At 45.1% G+C, this 19,216-nt stretch overlaps 2 protein-coding genes across 5 annotated transcripts in view; one reads left to right on the forward strand and one right to left on the reverse strand.

Moving 5' to 3' along the window:
• The first annotated feature begins 996 nt into the window (after positions 1-996).
• On the forward strand, positions 997-2,900 carry sowahaa (sosondowah ankyrin repeat domain family member Aa). Its single transcript, XM_084028842.1, has one exon. It carries the CDS (start codon positions 1,147-1,149, stop codon positions 2,575-2,577), a length of 1,431 nt encoding a protein of 476 aa, XP_083884968.1. The 5' UTR covers positions 997-1,146; the 3' UTR covers positions 2,578-2,900.
• Positions 2,901-6,186: 3,286 nt separating this feature from the next.
• Positions 6,187-19,216, reverse strand: part of shroom1 (shroom family member 1) — a 29,900-nt gene continuing 16,870 nt past the window's right edge. For 2 of the 4 annotated variants that reach the window (XM_084028026.1, XM_084028028.1), the window contains exons 2-9: positions 14,291-17,164; positions 14,008-14,194; positions 13,752-13,804; positions 12,738-13,358; positions 11,951-12,550; positions 11,292-11,400; positions 10,324-10,596; positions 6,187-8,869 (exon numbers count right to left, since the gene is read on the reverse strand). In XM_084028026.1, coding sequence (XP_083884152.1) covers positions 8,615-8,869; positions 10,324-10,596; positions 11,292-11,400; positions 11,951-12,550; positions 12,738-13,358; positions 13,752-13,804; positions 14,008-14,194; positions 14,291-16,944 — 4,752 coding nt within the window. In that variant the 5' untranslated portion in view covers positions 16,945-17,164 and the 3' untranslated portion in view covers positions 6,187-8,614. The remainder of the gene's footprint in view (positions 8,870-10,323; positions 10,597-11,291; positions 11,401-11,950; positions 12,551-12,737; positions 13,359-13,751; positions 13,805-14,007; positions 14,195-14,290; positions 17,165-19,216) is intronic. The other 2 variants (XM_084028027.1, XM_084028029.1) reach the window with 2 other exon arrangements.

A 19,216-nucleotide genomic window follows, 5' to 3' on the forward strand; every position in this document is an offset into this window, starting at 1 on the left:
GGTAAAGTAGGAAGTGAGTTATCTTGACGTTTAGTTTACATCTTTGAGCGGGACAGATACCTTTCCAACATGGCCACTGGTCGGGAACTCCCATTCAGCCCAGGAATGTCATGCTGCACGCGCTGCAAGCCGGGACAGGAGCGCAGAATGACAGGGGGAGGACAAATATGTGCGATAATAAAAACACCTTATCACCACTTCACTGTCGCTAACCGTGCGGGTTGTGTTCAAGACAGGGCAGTCATATTTAAATGATTAATGAGGTCACAGATTGCTGGATTGTGACTCAGCCAATCTGAGCAAATCTGATATATTGCAAATATTGTATCTAATTTACTGCTATTACAAAAAACAATGTGTTGTCCCCCCCTTTGCATACATCGGTGCCCTGGGGACTTGTATGCCACTTTTCGCAGCTTTATGGGGATCCAGTTTATATTAAACATTTATAAACATATTTTGGGGGTTTGTTTGTTTGTTTTGGGGGGGGGGGACACGCCTAATGCTGGATTTTCGGGTTAAAATATCCTGCTCAGACTATGTTAATTGTGACGTGTGCGTGTGTGTAGACGTTGCTTACCGGTATAACATTATTATGGCTTTTATAAGCTACATTTCAAACAAGCAAATTGTGATCATAGCCCTTAATGTGAGCCATAATAAGTTAATGTGAGAGTCTATGTAAGAGCAATATAAATTATTTATAGCAAATTGCCTGTAAATGGGAATGAGAGTAGTTATACTTCATGTGGTCTTTTGAAGTAGGCTAGGCTGTTAAAACAAACTGTGTCTTGTTAAATTATATTTATTTAAAAAGTAAATACAAAAAAAACACACTCAGGTTTACTGATAGATTATAGCAAAGTTTCCACTTTTATTTTTTACAGAAAAATAAACTTGATGCATTATTAGTATTCATTTGATAAGTGTTTTTGAGTTTGCAGTCACTTTTGCTTGTAGAAAAAAAAATGCATATATTATTCAAATTGTGTCCACGTCTGCGTCAACGCGTCCTCCTGCAGGTGGGGAGGAGAGAAGTGAGCGGCCAGGTGAGGGCTGCACTCTCACCGGGACAAAGGTAACAGGAATACGGCGCCGCTCCTCGGAGTTTCCACGTTTCCACGTTCATCGTTAAACTTGAAACACATGGGGATCATGGATTTGACGCAAGAGTCCGTCCTGTTCGCGCTGATATCGGAGGGGGGGAAAGTGAAGAAATCCGACCTGGTGGGTAAATTCAGAGGTTCGATAGACTGCGACGATCCGGCCGAGAGAGATCGGAACCGGGAGCTTTTCAAGACGTGCGTCAACAACGTCGCCTTCGTCAAAGAGATCGACGGTGTCCGCTACGTTGTCGTGAGGAAAACGTACCAGCATTTGCTGAACGGCGGCCAGACTCCGGAGAGCCGTGTGGAAAAGAGTGAAAATAAAGAGATCCGGCTGACAGGTGAGCAACAGCGCCCACCGGCGCGGACTGAGATGACCGGAAGCTCCGGTGGTGCACGAGGAGAGCCGTCAGCTGTACGTCAAGGGCATGCGAGTGAAAGTGCTGAAAATCCTGCGGAACTACTTTCTCCCATACAGCTGGCGTTGCAAAGGAGCAAGTATGCGGATGGATGTGGGGTTAAAAGGATGCTTCATTTTGAGATCCGGGGTCAGGATGCATTCGGTGATAAGTGTTCAACAAGGGGGGCGTCAAAGGAGCCCACCAGCAAACCTTACGCTCTGCCTCTGAGGATGCCACCCAGCACCACCAGGGTGGAGACCCGCAAACTGAAGGTGGATCCAGATGACTCCCCCGGAAGTCCCAAACTGGACCCCTTCGGCAGCAAGAGAAGGCCCCCTTTGGTGGAGGCGGGCATCGGCTCGCCCCAGCTGAGAAGGTCGGTGAAGAGCACCAAGGCGTCGGAGGAGCCCAGCGAGACGAGGCCCCCCTCCTCGGTTCCCCTGGAGCAGTCGGAGCACGAATGGCTGGTCAAGTGCGCCGCCGGCCACTGGAGCCAAGTTTACGGCCTCCTGCTGAACGACAGCCAGCTGGCCGAGAAGAGGGACTTCATGTCGGGGTTCACCGCTCTGCACTGGGCGGCCAAATGTGGCAACAGTGAAATGCTCCTCAAGATCATCGACGTATCCAGGCAAGGGGGGGTTGACCTTGACCTCAATGCGAAGGCGCACGGCGGATACACTCCCTTGCACATCGCCGCCCTGCACGACCAGGAGTACATCATGGCCATGCTGGTGGGGGAGCACGGGGCCGACCCAGGCGTCAGGGACAACTGCGGGAAGAAAGCCTACCACTATCTGCGCAAGGGCATCTCTGAGACGGTGAGAGAGATGCTGGGCGAACCCAAAGCCCGGGAGGCTCAGGACAATGCCCCGCATGAGAAAGAGGAGCTGGACTCGTTCCCGGATCTCCCCAAAGGCCTGCATTCAATCAGCCGGCTCTTCCAGCCCCACTCGACGAAGAAGAAGCACAAGCAGAGGTCGGGGTTTTACTCCCTGAGTGATGACCCCGCCGAGGAACGACAAGACAGCAGCGCCTTCAGGCACAGAGTCCAATCAGATGCTTTTATGTGAACACTTTCTTGTCTTATATTCACGAGGAAAGTCGTGCCAACTAACGTGTTTGACTGACATTCTTCTGATGATCATACCTTCTCCAACAATGGCAAAAACCTCAAAAATGTCCTCTCTTAATCCGTTTTTTGATCAAAATGAATCGATTCTGAAAGGATCTGCAACAAAGAAATTCTGTTACAGAAGAAGCAGAGAGATCAAGACTGGACTTGTGTGTTTTCCACCTCTGAGTGACTGAATGCAATGAATCGGTCATCCTCTTCATTCCCGGAAGGTTATGAAATTTAAGATCTGCTGACTTACGGGTGAATCAGACCTCTAGAAGCAACAAAATAAAATAAAAAACAATCTGTGCCTCTTCATTGCTCCACATTATCAGATGAATTATTATAAGTATATGCAAACGACCCGCTCGAAGGAAACATTGGATTTCACTCCATTAGAATATATTTTATGAGAATATGCGTGAAAAGGGCGTGTCATTCATAAAGAGGTGTCCAGGTGCTCCATAAATCATTACAGTCCATGCTTGTGCCAGAATGTGGTTTCTGGCTTGTTGAGACAGCTGTGAATCAGACACATGAGCAGCTGACTAGGAATGAGCATGTGGGTGACTGAAAGTGTGCATTAAAGCTGCTGTTTCCTGTCTGTCACGGTCCCTGGTCCTGGTAAAGAGAAGAATAAAAGTGAGGTTTTGAAGGTGTCAGACTATTTGCAGCAAGAACCGAGGGTAAGGAAGAAGCAGTGCTAAGAAATGGTACGCGTCCCGTGGTCAGCCACATTCTCAGACTGTTCGTCTCGTCCTCCACGCCTCCGGTCTTCTGCCTCTTGTTTTCTTTCGTGTCTCACGATGTCACGTCCCCAGAAGCTGACAGTGTTTTTAGGTCGAGATGATGTTTCGTCCGCTGGCCTCAGGATTTTGTTAAGCAATGCTTTTTTTTTTCTGCTGCTGCTGTGAGGAGAGATGACATCACAAGGTCAGGAAGAAGACGCAGAGTGCTGGAGAAAATATTTTAGTTAAAAGAAGCGGAAAAATAATTATGTTAAATCACGATATTAAAGGAAACTGTTTGTGGAAAGTGTTTAGAATATGGAATAAATATATAGAATATGAGCAGGAAACAACACTAATCCAGGTATTCCATATTTAATTAATGAGAATGTATTACTTTGAGCCTCCAAAAATATGGAGGACTGAAGATGCCATTAAAATGAATGAATAATTGACTCAATAAATAAAAATATTAAAGAAAGAAATAGAAAATGACATGAAATAAATGTGCAGGTTAATTTGAAAAAAGGAAATACATACCATTTATTTATTCTTTATAATGTTATCTTTAGTCCTGTGAGAGTATTCCACAAAACGTCAGACTATCCTTTTAACAGGTAATAAAGTGATCTATGCCCGTCATTAACATCTGCTGATGTCGAGTAAGGATTTTTATTTAACATGTCTTCTCCTATTATCCAAGTATTGGACATAATCCAACGTGAATCTGTCATCGCTGTATTTGTAAAGTAAGATTAACAACCCAACATAAATTAGGCCTGCCAGCCATATTCTGGTATTAAACAGGCTTTATACAAAATTTCAGTTCTAATTATTGCTTGTCGTGAAATTGCGGGCGGGAGAGCAAATATAATGAGAGTCTGGAATGCATTGCATTGTAAACTCTTATCCCATGTGGGTCCCATGTGTGTCCCATGTGGTTGTACGAACAGGCCTCACGTTAACTTAATTAGAGCGGCGCTCCGACAGCAGAAATGTACTGTGACGGAGAGGCGATATAAATCTCGGTGATATAAAACCGGCACAGAATATTTTTGGCATGAGAACACGGCTTTGCTTTCGTCCTCAGAAGTGAGCTGTGTAATGGCCGCCGCGGCTAGAGGAGGAGGCCAAAGGTGTGTTGACATTCCTGCAGGGCGGAGGGTTCAGAGTTCAGATTTGAAACCGCTAATCAGAGCACCTGGCTGGTGGAGTCATCGGCGTGACCTACGAACCTCCCTGTACATCGTGGACAGTTTAACAGCCATTTGGCGGCATGAGTAAGATAAAATCACACTTTATGTCCTCCCTGCGTGGTGTAGATAAATCATTCTCGTTTGAACCACTATTTTCTGTCTCACTGTTAAGACAGAAGGACGCAGGCCGTGATAATGAGCAGCGAAGCTTCTCATTACGCAGCCCTGTGTTGCAAAATGCTCCGTCACTTACACTGCTTTGTAATGACGCGTAAGCTAATTGCTGTGCAATTAGTGTCTGACAAAGACCTAACTTGTTGTGAATCCCCATAGTTGTGTTTTATGTCTCTGCCGCCTTCAGTGGGAATCTGATTCAGAGTATTTTTACGTGGTAGAACAACTAAGTGGTGTCTGGTGTGTCTCTCTCGCTGTCCTCCTGGAGATTCATCTGCCACTTGGGAGAGGTTTGCCCTCAGGGATTTCTGGCAGACAAGCCTGGAAGTTCCCAAAACGTTGTCTCGTGCTGAAGATGAATAGTTGGAATAGTTTGGAAACAAACTTATTTGCATATTTGCTGGGAGTTCCATGAAAAGATGATACCACGCTTGTATCTTTACAGTAAAGGTGAAACTTCAGTTAGCTTAGCGATCTAGCGAAGAAAGCTAGCTAGCTGTGTCCAAAGGTAACTAAATCTGCACCTCTAAAGCTGACATCCTAACAACTGAATCCTGAAGCTATACGTACCTGTAAAATCACAACGTATCGGTCAGCTTTTGTACAAAATAAACCAACAACATAAAGCATGTTAGATAGGGAGCCGGATAAATGGATTGCTACCCATGTACACATGCAGCTTAGCTGTTTCCCTGTCTTTATGCTAAGCTAACTGCCTCCTGACTCCAGCTTCATGTTTTATAGCCTTCAAAGGTAACAGAATCAGACCACCAGCTCATTAATTAAACACTTGTTTGTTTAAACCAATTAAAACAACAAACTACTAATAATTAAGATGAGTGTATTTATGACCTTTAGAGGTTCTGTTAGGTTGGTATTGGTATCTTTGGACAGAGCTGCCTGGCTAACCATTTCCAATCATTATGCTCACTAAGCTAATGTCCAAGTTAGCATGATTTTTCCAACATCAAGTGTAATTTTCTTACATCATTTCACCTTGTTTTAATGTACTGACACTCTATAGAGGTGGCAATCTGAGTTTAAACCCCATGTTTATTTTGTAATGAAACATGAATGTGAGGCTGACTATGATTATATGACTAAGCATTCCCACTAAACACAAAGCATATAATCTCTGGTTGCATGTTTGGTTTCCCCTCCCTACAGATGATGAAGCTTCCATTCAGCGTTTCAACAAAAACATGTCTGAGGAATCTGATTGCACCCGTCGACAGTAAACCACGTTGCAGTACATTGATGAGGCTGCAGAGGGCAGAGGCGAGCTCTGAGAGGAATAACTGACCCAAGAAAACCTAAAAAAACAACAACTACTGACTGACCACATACTGACATTATCTAACAGGTTTATGAGAAATAAAATATCCAGATCGTAGATCCAATACTGAAGTAAAAGCACAAAACCGTAGAGTTAAGACTGTTGAGGAGAAAAGGAGACGTGATACACTGGACGGGGAGGGAGAACTTAATTTATTCACAATATATCACAAACATAATGGAATTTACAACTCCGAACAGGCACAAAAAAAACTTAAACTACCAACAGAATAGAGGTGTGAAATAGGTGCAGAGGAATTGGATTTAGAAATCTTTCTGCTGTCATCCCACCAGCTGGGACTCACTGAAATATGCCTGAAAACAGATTCTGTTCGCACTGATGTCACACACACTTCCAGTATTTGAAACAAAGTGAACAAATATAATCCTACTTCAAAAAGAGGCCCGTTTTCTTTTGTTCTTTCAACGAAACGCTGCTTTGTTTGAATGATAGAAACAAGAAAAGAGGAAGTTGTCGAATGTGTTAGTATAGCAATAACTAAAATGAGTATTCATCCATGTGCTGCTCCTGTGTGGGAGCCTTTCCCCCACTTTCTCTTTCTTTCTCCAAAATGTTGCATACTTCAGGAATTCCAGCAGGAACAACATGAGAGTCTCTCTAACCCTCCAGCCCTGCGTCAGCACAAAGGCCAAAACAAACAGACATTTGTTTAGCAAACTGAAAAGGACAGGGTTGTAAATCTCCAGAGAGATGTTTTCAGGGTGGTGGAGAAACTGGCAGCAAAGGAGACTGAAAATATCTTTTCAATGTAAAAGAGTTTCCAGTTTATTGTTTTATTAACATTTTGAGTATTTTTTTTATTTTTATTATGGGTAGCGGCTGCTAACAATGATGTGACTATTTATTACATAAATATCATATACACAACAGTCAACCCATAGACTGCATCGGTATAGTCAACAGGTATCATTTCCTGAGGGACGATAACATTTTGATCATTTGATGAGTTTTCGTTGAAAAACTTAAAACGGCAAACACCAAGAGGAGTTCTGTCTTACTGTTCAACAACTAATCTCTACACACGTGAAGTTTAGACATTCATGATTTCAAGCATACACACAAGCAGACACACACACACCGTGTGCACATATCCTCAAGTAGAGCAACAGCTCACGTCAGGTTCAGATGCGTCTGGTTGATGATTAATATAACTATAAAAACAAAATGCCAAATATGAATGTAAAAACACAGATGCCGTTTTTTTAAATGTGTGATTCTTTAAAGATTACGGGGAAAGTCACTGGATTCAAGAGTCTGCTTCCATCGAGTTAGTTACATAATGTTTAAAAAGGGGCTACAGAGTGGAGGTAGAGAACAGGAAATTAGTTTAAGACACCTGACGTGAAGATTGTGGACTTTCCTCCTCAATAAAAACGCATTTCAAGCATCACGTGTCACTTCTGCAACAAAGGGACATTGGGTGAAAATACTTGGTGATATAATCGTTGCTTACCTATAATCTGCTTTAAAGAGGTTTAGCACCTCCTTATGAGGAACTGTTCCAGCATAAAATCATCAAGACTTAATGACATTAAGTATGAAATTAGCTGGAATGGTATTTCAACAGAATCGTTAATAATATTGGGTGTGCTCACGTACCTTAAAAAAAAAAAAAAAATGTTAATTTCAACATTCCTATTTCCAAATGAATGAACAAACAAACAAAAGAATAGAAATATTGTTAAAATGGATGAAGTACGGCTTTCAATTGAAATTACTTGAATCTGATTGGAAGAAATGTGCATTCACGTATCATTTCAAAGTGCTTTTTTCTCTCTCTCCATTCACCCTTTTTGGTTTTTAGTGCCTTAATTTGAAACATTTAAAAATAAGAACACTTACAAAACAAAAAGATTAAATCTACTTCATCTATTGTACATCTTACCAACATGATACAGTACACTCCCTCTCTCCTCCTACGCTCTTTCACCGAAGCCTTCTCACAGGTCAAAATACAATCTTAAAGCTTATAATAGGTTTCCACAGGTGCAGATACAGGGCTGTAGCACTAACATCTTACTGACAAAAAGTGAAGGACAGTTGAATTGCTAACAGGGGACGCAAAGTTTCCGCACAGCAGCTCTAACGGGGAAAAAGTTCCACAGCAACACTAACATCAAGGCACGCAGAACAAAACACACAGCTCGGTCCCTCGGTGCAAAACCAATGCAGATTTTACAGAGTGACAAAGGGCGGAGATTGGGTGAGCGCTCCGGGCACCCGCGGTGGATGACAGAAAGGCAAGGAGTTTCAGTTTAACAGGCTTGCTCTTCTCAAGTGCAGCCCATGTAGAATGAGAGGAGAGCAGCAGGAGGCGTGACGGGTTCTCCAGCAGCCCGGTCAAACTCTTTGAAAAAGGACAAATGAAAGTCACAACGGTGCAAAGTGTTGGAGAGCTGGACCACTTGTAATCCAGGTGGAAAAAGTATCGTCAAAACTCTCTCCACATGTCTTTTTTGTTATTTTGAATGAGCCATCCTCCTTCGAGGCAAGTCAAGAAGAAGGAAGGAGGAATCTGTGCTTGTATTGCTCCTCCCTTCACAGATGCAGGCTGTTGGAAAGGGCCTCCAGCTGCTCCTCTCCCAGCCTCTGCTTCTCCTCCAGGTCCTTCTGCCGGATGAGCAGCGAGGCCTTGGTCTGGACGAAGCGCCGGTAGTCCCGCAGCTGCTCGGCAGACAGCTGACGCGACAGGAAGGTGGAGACCAGGTTCTCTCTCCGGTCCAGGTTATCCTTCAGATCTTTGGCGTCCTCCCTCTGTTTGCACAGCAGACGGTGGCGACTGTCCAGAGATTGCTGAGTGCAGAGAAAGAGAATGTGAATTATACCAGATGCAGAATATTTTTCTGGTGTTGCATTCATGCCTGTAGAGCATTAGAACCATGCCCATAATAGGAAACGCATGAGCAAAAAACCTGCTGTGAGCAAAGACGTACAAATACAGAATTTCAGGGGACTGCAGCACGTATTTTGACATTATGACATTCTTCTGTTTTAATTGATGGGTAGTATGTTGTTGGATGTAATACAGAGCTATGAAAGTTGTATGATTGCATTATAAACAGCCACGGGGCAGGAGTTGCAGTGTTAGCTTGTGTCAACAGAGGGCAGGGTAGATACAAATGTCATCGAAACCGGACTGGAGTTTCGGTGAGTCAGTGTAAATACCAGCCATGCTGATAACAGCAAGAAAACAAATGAGCCTCTAACAAGCCCTCAGTATGCAGCACGTTCCACCAGGCTTTCACAGATGGACACGCGGACAAAGAGCTCTTTCAGGGCATCTAGGAATCTAATGCATCCATGCAAACATAAAATGATGCTGTAAATACCGGATGCATAATGAAACGGCATATTTAGAGGGAAAAACAAAGCACAGAGCTCAATTCAGATCCTGTGACACAACTCATGATATTTGAATAAATGCCTAAACGTCTGACAGTGAAGATTATATTAGTGTAATGTAGCTACAGTACCTCATTTGCAGCAGGATTACATTTAACGGCTGTATATCAAATCATTTAATGTCTGATAAAAGCATGTTGGCTTTGAAATTTAACACAGATAAGAACATTTGTTGAATTCCACACAGTGAGAAACCTTGAACCCATTTAAGTTGCCCTTAAACGTTTCCCAAAAGGCATGTGTTTGCAGTTCTAAAGTAAACAGAACCGGAGAATGGCTGAGAGCATGAGAGCAGCCACACTAGTAACACTCAGGCTGTCCTTTTCAACCAGGAGCTCGAAATGTCGTAGGTCATGACATCCGTCAGGCTACAGAACATAAACACTTGTTGGCGTTTTCTCCACATCTATTGACGTGTGTGTGAAAACAGCTTTCAGGGAGAAATACAAGAGTGCAAATGAGCAGTGCATTACAGTCCATCAGTAGAATTTGATCACACCTTATTTAATTGATTTAGTTGACCTTTAACCCCTCCAAAATCAGCCTTAGATCCATTAACAATATTACCAATCATTACTGAGAAGAAAACACAGAAACAGGCAGACATTTAAATTAGATCTAAATTATTTTGGACAGAGAATTGATGCTTTAGCTCCTTGTTTTAATTACTTATTTGATAATTGTCAGAAAATCCAACAAAAAAAACAAAAAAATAATAATTAATAAATTAATGATTACACATGCAGTGCAAGTATTGGCAAACTATTTATCATAGCATAAAGAAATGAATGAAAAACAAGCCAGAAGGCAGATGAGAGGAGCTGAGAGAAGAAAAAAAAACACACCTTCTCCTCAGCATCTGTGTGTTGGTCCACGGTGCTCAGGGCGTTCTGCACCCTGGCCAGCCGGGCAGAGAGGCACAGCAGCAGGCTGACCACCCTCTCCAGGTCTCCTATGAACAGGTTGTACCTCTCCACTTCCACGGGCACACAGCGCTCGCAGACCAGCACCACCAGGGCCTCTCCGTGGGCCACGTTCTCCTGAACATCTGTCTGCAGGGCGCCACGCGTCTCCTCCAGCGAACGCAGGCGCTCCTTGATAGATGACGCTAACAGGCGCTGTTAATATCAAGCAGAGGAGGCGACATGTAAGGATGTGATGCCACAGAAGAGATACGCATGGGGAAACAGGGCCCGATGGAAAACGATGTGGAGAGAAAAGGATTTCTTATTAACTCAGAATAAAGACGCACTGTATCAAGAGCGACTGTGGGCGGAAGCCAGGAAGAGGGGGAGGCTGTCAGCCAAGCCAAACATTAGGCAAGAGGGATATACTGATAAGAGGCAGACAGCACATCATGTGATAAGCGACACACAACTATCTCCGTCTGAAATGAGCCCACTTAAGGCCAAATACCAACCAGATGGTATCAATATGAAATCAAATCACCACAGTGTGTTTTGTGCGTGTGGTCCAAAGTCTCTCTGCTTCCTCGTCATGTTTAATGTACATGCAACAAAGCTGATTATTAAGATGTATTAATAAAGTTAGACATCTCTGGCTACACACAAGTCTCGTGTTGTTGTATGGAGGCTTTTCTATAATTTGCACCCGTCCAAGTTGAATATGCTACTTATTTAGCAATAGTTGGCTAGCTGAAAGGGCTTTCTGGCAGAAAGTTTTCGTAGTATAAAGAGCTGTCTGACACCTGGGGACGAATAGAATCTGCCTATAAATAGATATTTCTTGCACTCTGATGCATTTTAGATACAAAAAAAAAAGCATCCTCTATTTTGCAGAAATGAATAATTACCTTTTTCTCAGCGACATCAGTTTTGTTCTGCAGGTCCGTACACGGAGCGTTAAGGCTGTCAGGAGCAGACGGACAAGGCGATGGTTCAGTCCCTTCAACCAATTCAGCACTAGAAAAAAGAAAAAGAAAGGCTTAAAATGCACTCTTAATTACATATTACAAAACAGTAAAATGTATCTGAACGGTGCTTACACACACAGAAAGGTGATAGCCAGGTGTGTCTGTGCATGTGATGCAACAAAAGGTAACAGAACACTGGTGGAGCTCAGTTAGATCCACTAGAAACTACTATTATACTAAGTTTCATGGGGAAACATCAAAGCAGGAATCCTAATCAAGATGGCACTCTGAGATCGTGTTTAAACGTGATAGATTATTATCTTAAATCTACACAGCTGTATGTATAAAATATAAAAAGGTTATGTAATCACCTGAAAGCCAAGGACTTGGCTCATGAAGAAGGTCTTATGTTTCTCTGCCAAATTCTATTATTTCACACTTCTTTTTTATTCTATTCATAATTTAACAAGTACTCCCAGGGGTGTGCTGTCTTCTCTTACTTGGGCATTAAAAAGCTTGTAATAGTGTAAACAAGGCACGATATATTAATGAGGACCAGAGCTGGTTTTAGTGTCGTGCACCAGGACATTAACGTGTACCTTTCTGCAGCTCCTTTCTGCTCCTGTTTCTTCTTATAGTGCTCCTCCATCAGCAGCGTGTCTTCAGACAGCAGCTGCTCCATCAGCATCAGTGCCGTCTTACGATTGGCCAGCGGGTAGAACACTCTGGCCAGCGACTGGTCGGCCTTGACCACTGCCTCCACCAGCTCCTCCCAACGAGGTCTCTCAGCGGGCCTCTCGAGGCTCTCCGTCTCACCCTCCACAGCTCCCCTCCCTTCCGCCTCCTGGTTTACTCCCGACTTCTCATCTTCCGTTTCTGTATCTTCCTGCTCGTCCACCTGCTGACTGATGTCCGTGTCGGAGACGGATGTGCGAGGGGAGACAGAGGATTCGCTTGTCCGTGCCGGAGGGGCCGAGCTGGCGGACTTGTTGTGGAAAGTGTTGTCTGTCAGCGGCGGAGTCTGGACTTTCTGTTTGATCTCTTCCTCTGGAGGGAGAATCCACAGCGACGGATCTGTGGTGACGCCGCAGCTCAAAGACACTTCGTGGTTTGAATCAGGCTGCGGGGCGTCACTGCTTGGTTCGTCCACCGACTGCTCTCTGTCGGAGCCAGCCACAGACAGAGAAGTCCTGACTCTACTGGAAGTTAAGCAAAGTCTGGTTAAGAATCACACCTGGCCAATATCATATTTGCAGAATATTTTTTGTGTTTATTTAAGTAAATAATCATATTTAAATGATGACAATGCTGTGAATGTGGGTGGAAGAAATGTTCAATAAGTCGAATCAGGGGAGCAAACAAACTCTACATAAAGCTGACTCTTACCTGGTGCTAGCCCTGTTTTCACAAGGAAGCTTTGTCTGGGTGGGGGAGGACGAGGTGGATTTGATCTCCCTCTCAATGGTCTCTAGACATCTGGGGGAAGGTGGCTCAGATGAGGTTTCGCTGGGCGGTCCACTAGACCTGAACTCATCTGTGACCGGGCCGTGAGAACCAGGAGATCCAGAGTGAACCTTGGCCTGGGTAGAGAAGCAGGAGGCTGGGGAGGTGGGTCTACTTGAGCTCCTTGTTCCTACTGTGGTATCCTCCCCTGGTTCAGAGTTCTGCTTTAACAAAGAATTTCTCTGGGTTTGGTTTGGTTTCTGTCCCTGAGTGTTTGTCTGACCAACTGGTTCTTTTGCCGTTTGCTCTGTTCCATTTAGTTTCTTCCACCCTCGGTCCTGGAAAGAAACGTTCCTCTTGTCCCCGTCTAGTCCTCCCGGTCCAGGCGGATCCCTCCACAGTTGATCTAGCTGCTCAGAACTTTTACTCAGGCCTGACGGTCTTGTTAACTTCGATGCCCCGAGCTCTTCCATGGACTTCCCCCTCTGTGCGACCACACGGACACGCTGCTGGCCATCACCGGCTGGCTTTATTACGGAGTCCTCGGTGACATTTGTCTGGGGACTGACATGGACAATCATTTAAATGTGTGGAAAAAAGCCAGCCATTTATATAAACGATGATAGAACTTGAAATGAGAAAAGCATTCAAATACACTTTCAACTTCCACATTTTCATTGGCAATTTCAAAAACTGGCAACAATAATTTGATATTCCTATAAATCAGAGTATAGTTGAGAGAAATGTGCCAGCCCCTTGAACATGGCGAGTCAGTGAATTTTCTTTTACAGCCCCATACATTCATCTTGTAAAAGGAATGCTGGTTTGCGGGAGCAGGTGGGCGTTGACTTTTCAGCACCACAATGACTCAAGTGGAGATTTATAGTCGGTGCCACGGTGCACACTCGCTGACCTAATACTCTCTTGACCTAAAACCAATGCAGTGCTGGTACATACCTTGGGGTCTCCATGGTATTAACTGGTAATGGATCCTCCTCATAGTTGAGTGCCTACAGACCCAGAAGAATGGAAGACATGAATTACACTTGAACTGGTGTGCACTTAAATTCTTCTGAATTCAATAGAAACGTACACGAGTTTGAAATACTAAAGCCAGGCAAAGGTTAATAAATATATTGGGTTTTTTCTGACTGGCTTGTTCTAATGAAAAGTAAATTTCACATACTTGTGATGGAAAGCTCACCAGACTTACCTGAAATGCATGTGGTGTGGATGTGGATCTGTTCCTGAAGAAGCTGGGAGGTTCTGGCTGATCCAAGAGACTCTCCACTGAGGCACACTTCCCCTGAGATGGACCTTGACTCTCCCTCCACCTGGGCTGACTCAACTGGCCGGCATATTGGCCTGAACAAGACTGAGCTGAGAAGAACTGGGCATACCTGTGGGAATTAAAATAAAGAGATTTAACACGATTTGATCCATACAGCAGAAGAGCATCAAACATGGTTTCTTGCTGTCTGACTTCTCTTTCGTACCTGATGGAGCTGGCGGACGAGTCAAGGATGCGGCCTGCAGAGTGCGGTCTGTGGGGCTTCTTCTTGGGGTTTTTACCTTCAGGATTTGCCGATAGAGGCCTGGGAACCCAATCAAAAGGTTTCTCCCCCAGAGAATGCCTCTGTCTGGATGGCGACTGGGGCACTGATTGCTGTGGCTCAGCCACTTTCTGGCCCGTCTTACGCTCCATGTACTCCACCAGGGCCTTTTGTTGCAGATGTTTTAAGTTTGTCTTTGAAGCGCTAGAGGCTGAAAGGGCTCTACCCCTCGTCTCGAACATCTGCCTCCGTGCTGCGACGAGTCCCTGCTCTCCTTGCTGCACGCCCTCCTCTCCCTCGCATTCAACTGCAAACAGGCTTTCGCTTTCATTGCCAAAGGAGCGGCACGCAGAGTGGTTGGAGGCGCCGCCAAGCTGGTGGAGTTTCTCCGGTTCGGAGTAGCACATCTTCTTCTGCCCTGGAGTCAGCCGCTTCCTGCCTCCGATGCGCGCTACCTGGGGCTGGGCCACATTCGCTGGTCTCCCGTTTTCCTTTTCGGTCTCCCTCTCCTCCTGACTCTCCCTGACTTCCTCTTTTATGCTCCCCCTCTCCGTCTCATCAGACGTCACGGAGGGAGTGAGCGTATCTGTGGAAGTATCAGACGCCACGGAGGGACAGGCCGTCTCTGTGGACGTCTCAGAGTCCTGTGATGAGGAGAAAATGTGAACGACTTTAGGCCTCAGCTCCGGTTTCTGCCTGATACGGTGCGGCCACGACAGCTGTAGGTCCCTCCTTTTAAATGATGTCTCCCTCAGGACTTTTGACTGGGCATCCTTAAGCTTCTCTTTGTAGTACTTTTTAAAGGAGTCATCCAGGGTGTTACAGACGACGGAGAGAACCTCCTCTCCGTCGTTCTCGCTCACGTCACTTTTTGGTGGTCTCTCCTTATCGTCAACAGCGACATCTCCATGACCTGCTTTGTTTGGGATCATTTCCTTGCCCTTTATAATGAAATCAGCATCCTTTTTAGGCTGTAGCGCCGCCCTGCTGGCTCCGGTGAGATGGTACAGAAGCGGAGTCGTTTCTTTGTTTATCCTCTCGCTGGCTACATCGCCTAAGGGCTGCCGTTTCCCTCTCTTCACCTGCTCCTCTCTCTTCTGGTAGTTGGGCTGTTCGTTGTTTTTATCAGGTCCGCAGTAAAATATAGGGTTATTAGCAGTGTGGCGGCCAATATCTCGACTCTGCATTATGTCGATTTCTTCTAAGGCGTCGAAGTTCCGAGAGGACTGGGTCGAGATGAGGGATAGTCTGTGATTCTCCTGATCTTGGCCTCTGGAGGACTCCATCTCGTCTGGAATCACACCACTGGACGAGCGAGAGCTCTCTGGGAGAGGTCTAAACAAATTATCCATTGTGCTGTGGCATCTTTCTTTTTCTCTTAGCCGGTGTGTTTCCAACATGGCGGAGCTCTCGCTACCCGTCTCCGACCCACTTACAGACGCAGAGTGCTTCCTCATACCAGATTCAGACTTCTTACACACCCCCGTGACAAAGTAGAACTGACCCTTGTGCTGGATGCTGCTGTTGATAAAACTCTGACTGGCGTTCCAGGGGCTGGCAGCTCGGGTTGGCTCTGCACCGAGCCAATCATTGGCCGAGTTTGCCCTTTTGCGCTGACTCTCAAAATGGCCACTGCTACCGCCGGGCTTGTTGTGAAGGTCTCTGCTACATCCGCTGCTGCTCGAGGGCTGTCTGAGTTTCAGGTGCTCAGACTGGCTTGTGCCCGGCAATCTACTGGGGAAGTTTGTCGACTTCTGCTCCTCAGAGGCAGCCTTGTTATCTGTGATGGAGATGTACTCGGGGTTCGACTGCGCCCCGGTCGGATCGTGTGCCTGGAGGGGGTGGCGGTAGCTTGGCGGCTGCTGGGCCTGTGGCTGTTGAGAGCCCCTCCAAACGGAGTACACCGGGGCAGAATTGAAGCCGATTGATTTGCCTGTTTCTGGGTTAGCCGTCTCGGGTTTTGGGGCATTCAGACCATAGGGCTGTGGATGGAGTCGATTATGGGGTCTGGGCTGCTGGGGTTGAAACTCAGTAGCTTGATGGTGGACCCTGCTGTTTTCCAAGTTTTTAGTGGCTGTGAAACTATCCAGGCGTGCTGGGACTGGTGGAGGACGGACAGGAGGGTAAGCGCCTTGGGACAGAGCTCCTGACGGCACCTCCTTTTTAGAGAGCGCTTTGTTGTTGGTGTAGAAACTATCTGTGCCGTTTTGGTTGAGGTGGTTTACATTGCTGCTGGTGTTGTTGCGATACTGCTGTGAGATAGCTTCCACAGAGCGATAGAGCTGGTCCATGGTCTTTGAGTCGGACTGCAGAACTTGGGTCGGATGATAAATGGACTTTACGTACTTAAGATCAGCATAGTGGCTGAAGGAGCTGGACTGTAGGTCATCTGGGAGAAAGGGAGAGGGGTAGTCTGGGGCAGTGGACCCACCGGAGAAGGAGCTGTAGGCAGAGTCTCCTTTGCCGTGTTGGTGGTGGGCGAGTTGGTCGGCAATGCTGCTGTTGGACTTGGCTGGCGAGAGCCGGCTGACGGGCAGGCTCAGAGGATGCAGGTCCACGTTGCTCATTCTCTCAAAGTGGAAGTTGTAGGAATCCATGGAGGACTGGGGCAGATGGCAGGAAGGGAAGGGCAGGGCGTGCGAATGTGTGGTACGTGCCTGTGCACCAATGCATGTATCCTCCTTGTGGGTGAAACTGGGGAAATTACCACCAACACATTCGCACCAGGTTGTCCGTCACGCTTGTGGCTAATTAGGTCATTTTCCTGGCTGCTTGTTGTTTACTCAAAGCCTCTCCAAATGGTCTGCTCAGTAGCTCCTGGGGGGGGGGGGGGGACACAAAAAGTGCAAACTGTTATCAGGCTGAAATCTTGACTCAGGACTCAACACTCCAGTCATACATCTGGGTCAAACGACTGCGAAGAGAGTGAAATGGTTAAATAAAATGTGTGTTCAAACAGCAATGTAAAAAAAAAAAGCAGGGAATGACCGATACTCAGTATATCCCATGGCTTTATGTTGTCTCTCTACAAACATCCCATTGCATTGCTGTTTTGACTGCTCTGCAGTGGCATGACAGATTCACATAAACGTGCATGTTTGTATTAGATTGTCAACCTGGCATGTCCACTAGTTTAATGGCACACATGGCTACACCCACATCAAAGAAAACACCTTCATACCACATCGCTGTATGCATGACATACAATTCTCCATCAGCGACTTTCTGCAGGGTGCTTCTCCTCCAAAAATAATAAATATAGATGCCAGACAACAACAGTAAGTCATCGGGGAAACATCTTTGTCTGACATTTCTAGGTCAGATTCCTCTCGTGAGAGATTATGCTCTACCTGTTATAAAAAGACAAATCACGTATTTCTTTTGGTTTTTTTCCCCAATAGAGAAGTGTTTATGTCTGGCCCAGCTGAGGCGCTGGTACTGGGCAGCACCAAGGGGGAAATCCTTTTATTTTCCTAATTATGACTCCTTAATTTTTCCCTGTGTTTTAAGCTTTGATTAAGTCTATTAAGACTATTACACTATTATTGTTTGTCATTTATTTGGGATATCTCTTTGACGATCAACAGCACATAGATTATTTAAAAGAAAAGTTAGCCCAATATAATGGTCAACAAGGTTGTGTCAAAATCATCTAATGATTATTTTCATTATTGATTAATCGTTTGGTCCCTCAGATGTAAAAAAATAGTCCAAAATATCACATTTTCTCAGACAACATTCATGAGGGTTGAAGTCTTTGAAGATTTTTTATGTGCCACAGTTCCTCCAGTTTACGGCACCTAGGGTTTAAAGGTCAGTACAGTAAAACACCTGCTGAAGGAGTCTGTCTGCCGCTTCGCAGCGACGAGGTTGACGGTGCACGTTGCAGAACACACATCAAAACGTGTCAGGAATTCCATATGGAGCTCCAAAATCTGGGAGGATTAGTCATGTGATGGATGTATAATGCCTTGTTATACAGCACTGTGAGCCGTAAAGACTTCCCCCCCTTATTGTTCTTGTGACAGAAGCATTTGCTTTATCCATTTCTTGCCAAATAATCGCCTAAAATGCAATGATTAAACTTTCACTTAAATCCACAAGCACTCTATAAAGAAACCTTTGCAGGGTATTATTCAGGGTAGTGTTTTAGAGATGCTGTAAAGCTAATTATTTTCAACCGAGACACAGTAAGCTATCAACTAATAAAATACTTACAACTTGATCAATAATCTTTTGGCCTTTTAAACTGAATCTGCTGCTGCACAGATATTATTCTGGGAATTTAACTGGGGGGAATCTTTCGATGACCAGAAACCAATTAAATTAAGTTTCCTTATTCACCGTAAAATACCGCAGCCTTAAAAACTTAAAAGGGATAACATTCTTACAATACTCTAACACAAAAGAAACCTGCTGCCACCAGCATCTCTCCAAAGAGTCATCCTCATTACAGAAACCAGCCCTGAGTTAATGATAGGGTTTTACGGTGGACTCTAACTCTAATGAAAGAGTAAATGTAGTCGTCTCTCTCCCGTGACCTGCACGCTTTTTCCATGACTTTATAATCAAAATGAAGCTCCGTACCTGTCGTGCATACAAGGTCAAAATAAAAACACCATACAAGCAAAGCAGCTAAGCAACTCTGACCCTGCATTGGGAAAGTTGGACCTCAGCACTGATGGAAGTACAAGAAACGTTGTGCACATTAAACATACATAGAATAAACATAAGTATGAGATAAATGACCACTTTATAATCAATTCCGATGAGCGGCCTTTCCCCAGTATGGCCATGTTCGTTGGCGGAGCTGAGAAACCCCAATCAAAGATGATCCTAGGTGGTCGTTTTGCATACACACAAAACCCA

This window comes from Eutrigla gurnardus (genome assembly GCF_963514095.1).
Source record: "Eutrigla gurnardus genome assembly, chromosome: 15".
Taxonomy (NCBI): Eukaryota; Metazoa; Chordata; class Actinopteri; order Perciformes; family Triglidae; genus Eutrigla; species Eutrigla gurnardus.

Bases quoted from the DNA above. Each gene is read 5' to 3' on its own strand.
- sowahaa (XM_084028842.1), top strand. From the start codon at position 1,147: ATGGGGATCATGGATTTGACGCAAGAGTCCGTCCTGTTCGCGCTGATA.